General features: G+C 41.4%; 1 protein-coding gene across 3 annotated transcripts in view; it reads right to left on the bottom strand.

The window, feature by feature from the left end:
• LOC139913354 (E3 ubiquitin/ISG15 ligase TRIM25) overlaps positions 1-10760 on the bottom strand; it is a 148266-nt gene extending 137506 nt beyond the window's left edge. The window contains exons 1-9 of one of the 3 annotated variants that reach the window (XR_013507953.1): positions 10685-10760; positions 8611-9426; positions 8020-8128; positions 6367-6462; positions 5415-5651; positions 4491-4513; positions 3922-4070; positions 1062-2570; positions 584-1031 (exon numbers count right to left, since the gene is read on the bottom strand). Coding sequence is in view for 1 of the 3 variants with exons in the window: in XM_078291561.1 (XP_078147687.1) it covers positions 2272-2570; positions 3922-4070; positions 4491-4513; positions 5415-5651; positions 6367-6462; positions 8020-8128; positions 8611-9233 (1536 nt within the window). In the remaining 2 variants the exon portion in view is untranslated. Of the gene's footprint in view, positions 1-583; positions 2571-3921; positions 4071-4490; positions 4514-5414; positions 5652-6366; positions 6463-8019; positions 8129-8610; positions 9427-10684 lie in introns of those variants that run through there. The other 2 variants (XR_013507954.1, XM_078291561.1) reach the window with 2 other exon arrangements.
• Positions 10761-12324: the final 1564 nt, after the last annotated feature.

Below are 12324 nucleotides of genomic sequence, written 5' to 3'. Positions count from 1 at the left end.
TAATTTACCATGCAAGTAATAATCTCCAGAAATTATTTGGAGGCCATAACTAAAAAATATCTCTGTATTCAGTATTGTTGTTCTGCTAAAACTGAGTTTGACTGTGCAGGAAAGTTTGCTGACCAAGCTACTACTTTTGACGTTTAATATATTTTTAATAACATAGGCTGGCAAAGTGATAATGCCTTGTAATCAGTCATTGCCCCCTTGGCCCAGAAATGTAATAGAAAAAAGTGGGTTTTGATTTTTTTTGAGTCAAATAGTATCTTAGGGTTTAATGAGTTCATACTCCTGATTTGTTGGTTCCACGTTCTGAAAAGTGTGCATGTATGCTTGAAAGATTTAAGGAAAGTATTTAAATTGTGGAAATAAGGAGAGGCAGGCATAACTGGAGTGCTGACTAAAATTTTGCCATCTCTGCCTCCAAGTAGACTCTTGCTTACTTATTTTCAACCATTTTTTCCCCTCTGCCCGACTTCAGGCTGAGCATAACTGGAGTTAAGTCATGTAAACCTGTGACTTTTTTTTTCATATTTGAAGAGTGTGATCAAGGACAACCGGACAACTGCACATTTCAACAGGCTTTATTAGGGAGTTTGCTTAAAATTTCACTTTGGCCCCTCTCAAAATCACTCGTATCAAAATAAAAACTAACTTTTAACATTCAAACATTTTAAGCCCAACACCATAGCATATTTTCGTAATAAAGTGCAAAACCCCTCCTCACCTGAAACTGATATTTACAGAATATTGTAATAACTGTGCATAGAAACATTTCAGACATTTTTTTTAAACAATGCATTCAGTGTACTTTAAGCACAAATATGAAAAGCAATTTCATTTTCCTGTCGCCTATGTAAACATATTAACATACTGAGAACACATTGCAATGCCTTTTTTTTCCTTTCTTTTTTTTTTTTTTTTTAAACTATCATGCCAATGCAAACTGACTTTTCGAACGCACACATACACACACACACCCTTATTCTTTGGTTTGCAATATGCAACTTTGGCGTAGATTAAATTATCTACTTACCCCACACACACACACACACACACACACACACACACACACACACACACGACTCGCTTCAAGTGGACCATTACTAAAGTCATGAATATTTGCTGCAAGGAGCCAGACCATTAAATGCTTCTCCTTCAGGTCAAATATCTAGGCAAGACCCTGTATGTGTCCTGTTTCAAAGAGTATTAACAGGCTTCCTATGGCGATGGAGAACTGGAAAAAACTAAGAATTTTTTTTCCATGCCTGGAAAGGTTTAAGGAAAATGATTACAGAAGTCTTGAATACATTCATTTTTCAATGCCCTGAAAATTATTACATGGTTATTAAATTTTTTTTCCGTTTGCTCAAGTCACCTTTCTGCCTAGCACCTGTTTCTGCATCACAAGTTTCAATGTGACGAGCATGTTATTATAAATATCTTGGAAGATCAAAGAATTAAGTGTGAGCGATATAGCTGGTTCTGTGTAGAACAGGTGACACACTTCTCAAAACAGATGAACCCCACCCAATCTGGCATCCAAGGCAATTTTCTCCACAGATTTTGTAAGTAGAGGGCTGTAACAAGTGTAAAGTGGTCCTTCAGAAATCCTACTAGCCCCTTTATTCTCACACCTTAAAGTTAAATTTGGAAGAAAGCGGTAAAAAAAAAAAGAAACAAAAAGAAACAAAGCTTTGCTCGGATTTTGCGGGATTACACATCAGGCGAGTGTGTTACCAACATGCAGAAGCTTTCGCCAAATCCAGCTTGAAGTGTTGAAGTGAGTCCCTCTGAAAACAAAATGCCCGCCGTCTGGCCACACCGCTTCATCAAATACATTCACATTCTTGTGGGCGTACAGCAAATGTCTTCTAATATAAAAAAGCACCTTAATACAGTTAAGCAGGATGCAACACAGGGGTTTAGCAGGAGACTGACGTTGGCAGGCGCTCGGTGCAAAATGATTGTTTTGAATCCAGCTCGATCAAAGCTCCATTATTGTCCGGTAGGTCGTCTCAACTAAGAGGGTTTGAGGCAAAAACTCGGCAGCTGCTCTTGTCCTTAACTTAATATGTGGCATTCCAAGAGAAGATGGGTGTGACTGTAAGTTGAGATCAATGCAACAGATGTCAAACACTAATAACGAAGGTTTGATCGAAATCTGTTGCACACAAATATCTCAAAACACAAGGAGATGACTCACAGCCGAGGATTAAGTTCAAAGTGCTCAGACGGGCGTAAAAAGAATCACACAAACCATGTCCTTAATCAAACACCTCTCTCCTCATCATCGTCCCCTTCTTCATCTTCATCCTCCTCCTCCTCTTCATCTTCATCCTCCTCCTCGCCCTCTTCCTCCTCCCCCTCCGGGCTGTAGACGTCGTCAGCCGACTCGCTCTGGTCATGTCCCTCCTCTTCCTCCTCCTCCTCCTCGCCCTCACTCCTCATCTCCTCCTCCTCCTCGCTGCTGTCATCCAGATCGTCTTCGTCTTCCTCCTCCTCCTCCGCAGCCTCTTCCTCATTCTCCTCCTGCTCTTCCTCCTCCTCCTCAGGCTCTGGAAAATGACCTGATGGGTAGCCAGAATACACAAACCGATACAATTTCACCTTTATTATCCAATCCCAGACTTGCCTTTATGTACAGATTCCAACGCCTTCTTGTCCAACCTGACAACGTTCCCCAAAATATCTGTAGGCTTCCAAATGTGAATATGTGCAATTCCCAGATCAACAGATATATTGGGGAACATATAAATGTCGCAAATGTAATCTACACTAATGCAGTGGTGCTACTTTTTTCTAATAAACAGGCAGAGAGATGCTGCAGTAGATGTATTTTTTGTCGACTACAGCCCTATTCAGACAGAATTAGTTTTCAGGACAATATGCATACAGTAACTTAACACAGGAGACCTGTAATGTTAACGGCCAGTTTGCACAAGATAAGAGCTCTCTGTAATCCAAAAAGACAGATGGGAGTGTCAACTCCATTTACGCACTGTCATCACACCAAAAGTGTACCGTCCACAAATTCGCCAACATTCTCTGCGATGTCAATTCAGACAATTCAGACTAGTTTTCAGGCCAGAATCTTTACTGGTGCAGGGGCGCGAGTGTTGTTGTGTTGAATGGACGTGTTTTAACTGCTTTTTGGATTACAACTGTTGGAGATTACCTGGAGGTATGAACGCTCTGCAGTGAAGTAACTGATGATTTTCAACACAATCAATCGTCATGATGGCAAAAACTAGGAAAATCAGGCCCAGGTTGAAAATATTAAGAAAAAAATGTTTGCACATCAAAAACAGCTTAGGCGCACGTGCATTGGAGCAGGATCAAATCAAACTCGATGAAGATCCCACAATCTCTTCATGCTCAACAACACAGAAATATATCTACAATATCATGCATCTGTGATACTCGAAAGAAAAAAAATCAGTGAACAAATTTATGGGGTGATGAGCAAAAGCAGAGTGCAGGATATTCTTCATCGAGTCTGTTATGTACCTTTAGACCAAAACCATTCAATAAAGCTCTCAGAGATCACAGGACATGTAGCTGAATTGGAGTTTTGAACAAACTGGCACTTGATTACATTTCAAATTATTCATTTTCTGGGCCTGTATCCACCAAGACTGCTGAACTAGGATCAGTTCTGCCTTTGAGTTAGTTACTTTTTCAGTAGATAAGACTACATGAGCTACAAGGGCAAGAGACCGTCGATCAGGATAGGTGAATACTGGCCTTACTCGTGCTGTTTTTGACTGCATTTTGTTTTTTCTGTTGTTTTGTCTCTGACAACCAGGGGAAACCATACGACTGAGTGAGTGAGCGGCTGACTAAAGTGACTGACTTGACTGGGCAGGTGAACTGTGTGCATCAGAGATCAATGTAAAAAAACAAATTAAAACTCCTTACACAAGGAATCAATGGCAGCGATAACAGGAGAGTGCAGTTCCACTTTGAGGAATTTGATCATTTCCTCTTCCATCGTCGCTCCGAGAACGTCTGTCTCCATGTCGATGTATTCTGGGTAAAACATGGTTTTCCGTAGCTGCCTACGGCACCTAAAACACACACAAATATTAATATATGCCACATCAAGCGTGAAGTTTATTTTTTGCTGTATACACATACACAGGGTTGGAAACTAATTTTTTCAACCAGCAGCAACAGCAACACTAAAATTATTTTACCCTACATGAAGCTTTTTTACAATAGAAAAGAGCAAGGATGATCACCTGCCAAAGTGGCTGGTAAAGTAGGCAAAATTTACCAAGCCATAACAAAAAAATTATCAACATTTGGCTGATGTCAAATTCCCATCCTACACATGCAGGGTTTTAAATTAAGTATTTCTATTTTATCAGAACAATCTGCCATCAGTCTGACAGATACACATGCAGAAGCTCAGATAAATCCATGCACATACAGTACATCCTCCATTCATGGACAGGAAAATAAACAAATATCACACCAGTACTTACTGTTTTCCCGTTGTCTTGTACGCCTGAAAAGAAAGGACAGAAGCATGACTTAGACTGACCGTTTTTTCCACAGACATTATAAGGAACACCCAATCGCACTAGGCAAGGCGTATCAAGAAATTTAAATCAATGTATCTAAGCGGGGAAAAACACAACTCGGTAGGTAGAAACACATTCATATATCCGCGCCCCCAGGTGTGAGTGTGCGGTGTTTGCTTAATCCTTCCTCCCCCCGCAACTACTTCCCCAGTCTGTTGCTGTAAATAAGATTTGGTTCTTTATTGACTTGAATATACTGTATATCCCATGGTAAAGATTAGACAAGAGGTTGTGGAAAGTGATCAAATGATTTATAATCTGTCATTTGGAGGAATCTATTATAAAAAAAAATGTAATTGTGTAATATTGAATTTAAAAAAGATGGTTGTCACAATTATTGGCACCGTTTGTTACAAAGCTAAAGCTGTTCCTCCTATATTTATTATACGGCATATTGAAGTATCTGCTTCAATTCATAAGAACCTTACAAGATTTGTGGAAAATGCAAGGAGACCTGGGTTTGTTATCTCTTAGTCCTCATTTTGATCTACTTAAATACGACCAAGTCTAGTCTAGTTTATTTATATAGCCCTTTATCACAAGAAGTCTCAAAGCGCTTTACATACCATCGTATACATGTCATATATCACACTACATCAAATATGCATACTACATACAATATATATGTAGTAAACTTATATTCTAAGTTTATATAGTCAGAAACCTCAGATTGGGGTTTAAGGTTTGGCCTACCAGCTCCACAGTTCATAGCATGTGCATTTGTGTGTATTATTTGCAAAAGTAGGATTTGGAAGTCTGACCAAGTTTAGTTGGTTTAAAAGATAAACGGCTAGTGTGGCAACAGCATTCAGTGATGCGTCTCACCTCGATGAAGCGGAAAGGGTCGTTCTCCTGCATGAGGAGGCCCTCGATGCCGCAGCGGACCTCCTGCAGACGGGCCTGGTCCTGGCAGATCCTGGAGATGTTCTTCTGGATCGCCGGCCCGTTGGTGTCGCAGTGAATGCGCGTCCAGTCTCGCAGCCTGCAGATGAAGCCGTCCACTTTGACCTTCATCTCCTCGCCCAGTCTGGTCATGCACTGGTCAGAGTCCTCCATGAACTTCTGGATGAGGGGAGTGACGGGGAGAAAGAGAGAAAGACGAAGGACGCCATCAGGAGGACAGTGAGTTTATATTGGGGAGAGTACATGCACGTATACGAATACCTCTCTACTCTTATGTAACTACTCTTTGTGTTATTTAGGGTGAGCGCCTATGTATAAACCAGGCTTGGATGATGGAGGAAAAGTTAGCAAATGGACACAGATGGTAGGGCTGAAATCAATATCACGATAATCGTAAGGATTTTTTCCGATATCGATATACAGTACATAACGATATGGCTCACGTATGCAAAAAAATGTTAAATAAGCAGTGTGAGGTGTGATGTCAAACAAAACTAAAGGACATTTTCAAATAATATTCCTTGAAATGTTTCATACCTCATATTGTCTGACTTTTTACGTAAAATTTGCTTTGTCATCATCAATTTAGACAGCAGAACTGTGTATCACGATAACAAAATGTCATCGCATCATCACGATACGATTCCACTGAAAGATGATAAACGATAATATTGAATTATCGCCCGGCTCTACTCAATGGTAAATCCTGGTGATACCCATCCTCAAACTTTAACTTTAAGAACTAGAAATATGACATCAGAACTTAGGATGTAGGAGTATCGGTTGATAGGCAGAGCTGATTATTCAATAGTGTTTTAGAATTTTGGCCACACCTGTCAATCCGCTGTTGGACTTGAAATGTGAGCCATCTTACCCTGTTCTGTCTCTCCTTCTCCTTCTGCTCATGGAGTTTTTTCTCTGCCATGCTGTACTTCCTCTCAACCCTGTACAGCTGCTTATCCAGCGCGCCCTGGTGGACATGAGGAGGAAAGTGCTCAGCTGGAAGGATGTCAGAAAGGCTTTAAAAAGGTGCAATAAGTAAGATTTTAACTGTCCCAAAGAACATAATGTATCTGCGGGGTGTTGATCAATGTGACTCAACGATTACTTGGCCAGGTGCTGAGATTTATGGCTTTCAAAGCTCACTTTCCAGCCAGTACTCTGTTTTGGAACAAAAACTCCCCACTCATGAGAAATTCAAGACACCCCCAACCTCTTCTAACTCTCATTTTCAACTGCTCAATGATAGAAGATGGTGCCACAAGACAATTTCAGTTACAAAGGCAAAAAAAAAAAAACTCATTCCTCAAGCCAAAAAAAGCAAATGACAAAGCAGTATTATTATTCCAGTATTTCGCATTGTGACATTATCTCTTCACTAGATATTTCTCTTGGATCTCTGCTCTAATTAGCTAGCTTACTCGTTTCTATTGTGAAAATGTGACTTTACTGCGCCCATTACAGGACACCATAACCTGTGCCGGATATTCTTTATTTATTTAGCCTTTATTTTACCAGTAATTCCCATTGAAAATTCAAAATCTCTTTTCCAAGGGAGACCTGGGGATATGTGTGAATGTTGTTGCAGTTCCTTGGCCAGTAAAAGTCATCGATTACTTCATGCCCCTTTAAAAATGAGCTGTGACTGAAAATATATCGATTCCATATTATCGAATATTGGCCCAAGCCTACTGCTAACATAGTCAAAGAGGCCGGTGAGTTTTGTTAACCACCATCTTTGTGCCTTAGTGTTAAGGGGAACAACTAAAAAAACAAACAAAAATATTGTACAATGGTTTAGGCAAAAAAGGACACTCATTAAGACTTGTTAGTTTACTTTGCTTGACACCACTTATGAAAATGTTACATTCACAAGTTTGTTCATTGACTGTCCATAGCAATGAACTGGAAGCCTCTCATTTTCACACACCGTTGAGGAGAATGGAAGCTCAGGAAATGGGTTTCACTCCCTTAGAAAGACCACAAGGTCACATGACACATAGAGACAGACACACACACACACACACACACATAGCTGTAACAACTGACAATAGACTGGTCATTCATTAGTATTCCAGACTCATCACAGGACATTGTGTAAGCCAAACAATGCAAAGGTGGGTAAACCAACAGAATAGGTTGGGCTACAAAACGCAGAGTTCCTACACATTTTCTTTTTCAAAATACTTTTAAAATTCCTGAGCGCAATTTCTTAGCTAGATTTGAGGATTTTGTGTCCTAGTTTGATATGCTGTGTGCCAATAGCGGCTGAGTAATACTGAGTAAATGGCCGTCACTTTATAGCTAAGATTATTCCTCAAAGCAACAATTATCACTATGTGAGATGAAACTGGGGTATTGAGCTTCATAAACCCTGCATTCTGTATTGGGATATTTTCTCTTGCTTTTCCAGGCTTTTTGAGCAATTCACAAACTTTTCAAGATGTGGCAATTTTCAAAATTATTTCCCATCATTTTCCAGACTTCCCAGACTTGTGTAGGAACCCTGATTATTTTGCAGGCGTACCTTAAGATCCTTCATGGTGTTTTTCAGGGTCTTGATTGTGTGTCCCGAGTGTCCTCCTTCGATGGTACAGGCGTTGCACACGCACACCTTGTCGTCCATGCAGTAGTATCTGGAGTTAGACACACATCAAATTAGGATAACTTTCACACTTTAAGATAATCCATGCAGGAATATAGTACTCGCTAATGCAGTGATGCCCGAACGCAGTGAAAAAGCATTACCACCACTGCTTGAGAAAATATGGAATTAAAAGAACGGTATGATTTAGGTCAAATTTCCCTCTTAGAAGTCCAGTTGTCTACAGAACATGTTACAAGGATGAAGTATGCGAAGGAAATTGTTCTTAATTTTTTAGAATCAATCTGAGACTGAGAACTAAAATTACCCACAATCACCTCTGCTACCTACAATTACAGAAGAAACACTGAATTATCATAACAACCTGTGAGCTGCTGTCTATCAGCATATTTAGCATCAAGTCCTTATGGCATCCAGAGACGAAGAGTTTAATTCCAAAATGAGATACCCACTGTTTCAAAAAAGGATCAGTGTATGTGTGTGTGTGTGTGGGTCAGTTCCAGTGCCTGGTACCTGTATATCTCATCATGATCCGGGCACTTTCTCTTCCTGAAGTCGTCTAGCGGGTCCGTCAGCGGATGCTCGCGGAACGCCGGTAGTTCCAGGTGCGGCTTCACGTGCTCCTGGCACATCGACACCTCGCACTTCAGACACGTCTTGACGGCCATCATCGACGCAGCAGCGGCAGCCACAGCCGCCTGCGTTTCACCCTTTTCCCGCGAAACAGAGGCGACAGAGGGCCCTTCCCCAGCCGGGCCGCTGCCGGACGCCTCGGCCCCCACCGGCGGACAGTAGTCACAGGGAACGGAGAACGGGGTCCTGAACGGCTGCGGTGCCAGGGAGGAGGACAGCGGTTCTCTGGACGTCGAAGCCGCCCTGCCGCGGCGCCGGTAGTCCTCGGCGATATTGGCCAGCTTGAAGTTCTTCTGGAAGTTGGAGCCGCACCGGTGGCTGTCGCGGCACTCAGGGCAGCGGAAGCGACCGCGCTCCGCCTGCCGCTTGAGGCGGCGGAGGCAGGACATGCAGAAGTTGTGGCCGCAGGGAAGCAGGTGGGGGTCGCGGTACACGTCCAGGCACACCGGGCAGGTCAGCTCCTCCTGCAGGACGCTGGACTGCTCTGACTGGGCCGACGCCATCTTGGTGTCCAGGCTGCGAGGAAGCAGGGCTGGAGTGGTAAGATGGGAATGGGCACAAGAGGAAGACCGGGAGAAGTGATGAACGGAGAGACAGGCGGAAAGGGGTGGAGGAGGAGGAGAGGGAAAGGAGCTTGAATGCTCCCCGCGTTGAACTTTGTCCTTTGTAGTCCTGGATTAAGTCAGGTTGCTGAAACTGTGGGAGACAAATGAGAAAAGTGTTATGGAGAATTACTCTGGATTTCTATGATTTAACATAAAGAAATCCTATTCCAAAATGCTATAAAACATTACCTTCAGTTCATCATTTATATCTCTAAAATCTATTTAAGATTAAGCCTGTGAAAGCATTATCCTTTAAGTCAAGGCCTTAAGTTACCTACTAACCTTCAACAACTTAAAATCATATGCCATCCACCATTTTGTGTGAAACTTCTTTCCCCTTAATATCTCATTATCCACTTAACCTTAGGATGTGTCCCTTTGGAGCTAAACATTTCATATGTTGCTATTAGACTGATTCAAGTTTCCAGCTTCCCTTTACCTGTACACAGTTCAAGTAGGAGATAACTAAAGCATAGGACTTCTAACAATTTCCAAAACTAGGTCATTCTTTCTTTCTGTCCAGTTGAACACAGTTAAACAATTTCTGCTCTGATCAAAGGCTCATGTACTCATGATAACCCAGGTGTTTGACTAACTTGACCTCGCTCACAAACTTGCCGTACTTCTCGTCCACGTTGTTTACATTAAGGCAAGTGCTGAGTCAGAGTTAGTAGTGGCTTGAGGTCCTCCTTGAAATGTGTAAACTGATCTGAAAACAGTTCGTCTAAAATGACTGATGCATGGCTATCTCTACTACCAGTCCCAGTCCCTTTCAAAATAAGGTTTAACTACCTGTAGACTAACGTTAGGTGGCAGGGAGCTCATGTTCCTGTTTTCAGTGGACAGTCAGTTTAGCTCTTGAAAGTAAACCAATGATTTCTTTACTCGGTATGCCTGAAAATGTTCAACTTACTGGTGGAGATACACCGCCCACAATTAAGTATTACATCGTGTTTTCATGTCGAGATTGTTGATTGGACAGTATTACAGTTTAACGTTAAAGCTATCGCCGTTTAGCTTCACGCGATGGCTGATAGCTAATTATAACACGTGACATGCCAACAAATGCCCCCCTGGCTAAGTTGTTGAAATTGCTATGATGAGCTAAAATAAACAAATATGACTGACAGACTGGCTACTAACTCTGCTTACCTTAATAACGGGGTGTTGTAGCTGAAATACCTATTTCCCGAGCGGACCAAGCTCGCTGTATCAGACAGGCTAATAAAGCTTCAAATCTGATGCACCTGTCGTGCTGAAGCTAACGTTAACGTTACTATCAGTTAACGCTAGCTCTGCTGTGTCTGCTACAATGTCAGGAAACAGCCCGGCTCGGGTTTGTCGCTTACCTGTCTGTCTCTCTCTGGCACCTAGGGAATATTTCGATCACCAGGCGTTTGGTTTTTCATCTGGAGTTTTCGGCAATCGACACACAAACGGACGAGTCGACACCTGTGCGACAGACAGACAGCTAGCTGGGCAGGTTGATGCAGGGAAAATGCTGCATTCAGGTGCTGCTCGTAAGTTCCAACTCTGTAGCCCATGAAACATTTTTGCGACGAGAGCGTGTGCATTAAGCCAAACGGCAGATACAAACACAAACACAGCAATTTAGCAGGATAGATGATGCAAATGTTGTCCATGTCGTTACAACAGGAAGAGCCAATAACTTTATACTTTACACACAAAGTAGTCAACAGGTAGGTACCTGGGATTTTTTTTTTTTATTGTTTTTTTTTTTGCTCCATATCATAGTCTCACATCTCCTCGTCGCCTGCCATAGCATTTTTCTGAACTGTGCTCCTGATGTTTGTAAAGGAAACAAACAAAATTGACATATTTTGGTGGCTGATGTTTGATCTTAGAAATCATGCAGCACAGAGCTAATAATTGATGTTTTAATTAATTTATTAAAACATAAATGCGTGGCAACTTTAACAAGTTTAACAAAGAGTAAAATTAGAAATAGGCAGAAACACAAGTTATTCATGCCAAACAATAACATAGCCTACGCTAAAAAATGTAAATAAAAAACATCTTTTACCATCAGTTGCTGACACGGCTTTCCTTCTCTCTCTCTCTTTTCCTTCAAAACACGCGACCTAAACGTCACATCTCGGCACCTATATGGTCTCATAGAAAATTCCCAACTTACCAGTCGTACTTACCTCTTTAGTACCAATTATCAACTTGTAATGTTGATATTTCCGACAGCACATGAAGGCAACAAGCAGCCATACAGCATCTGACGTAATTTCAATGCGCTTATCTATGGTTTTCCCAGTCAGGTCATGGCTCGGTATTTAAAACGTCTTAAACTGGGGTTACATTACTGGGTTAAACCAGTTTCTTTGCTAAATGTCTCCTTGATGACACTTGGGAGTTCACTGTCAAGAACAAGAGTAAGAGAGGCAATTTTTTTTTTCTTTTTCTGAGTAGTATCAGCAAGCTAGAACTTGAAAAAATTTGTGTGATTAAATCTGTATATTGGCCAGTTTTTCCCTTTTGGCTTCTTCCAGAACCAAACATCTGAAACATCTGTCTTTATTACAAAAACTACAAGAGAAAGATGTCAGTGTCTCAGAGCTACAAGTTGAGAGTCATTTAAAGCAGGCATGGGGACCTTATTTAAAGATTTTCACTGATGGTCCTAAGGACCCAGAAAGTGGAAGAACAGGATTAGGTGTTTGAAAATCACAAATCATGCATCTGTTTTTGCTTCGGAATTGTTAGCGATAATTTGGGTTGAAGATGTTAGACCAAATTTTACTGTACTTTGCTCAGATTCAGCAGCTGCCTTGATGGCTTTAAAGAGTATTACATCAGAAGCTCGACCTGACCTTATTTATGAGATTCTAACATTTCTTGTCAGAATTGAGAAATTGGGTTGTGAGGTAGGGTTTCTCTGGGTTCCAGGACATGTAGGCGTAGAGGGAAATGGAAAAAGCAGATAGAATCTAAATCTATGCTAGAGAAAGAGATTGAGGAA

This window comes from Centroberyx gerrardi, chromosome 23 (assembly GCF_048128805.1).
Source record: "Centroberyx gerrardi isolate f3 chromosome 23, fCenGer3.hap1.cur.20231027, whole genome shotgun sequence".
NCBI classification, from domain to species: Eukaryota; Metazoa; Chordata; class Actinopteri; order Beryciformes; family Berycidae; genus Centroberyx; species Centroberyx gerrardi.
Note: the sequence above shows the minus strand (reverse complement) of the source record. Positions and strands in the feature narration are given on the sequence as shown.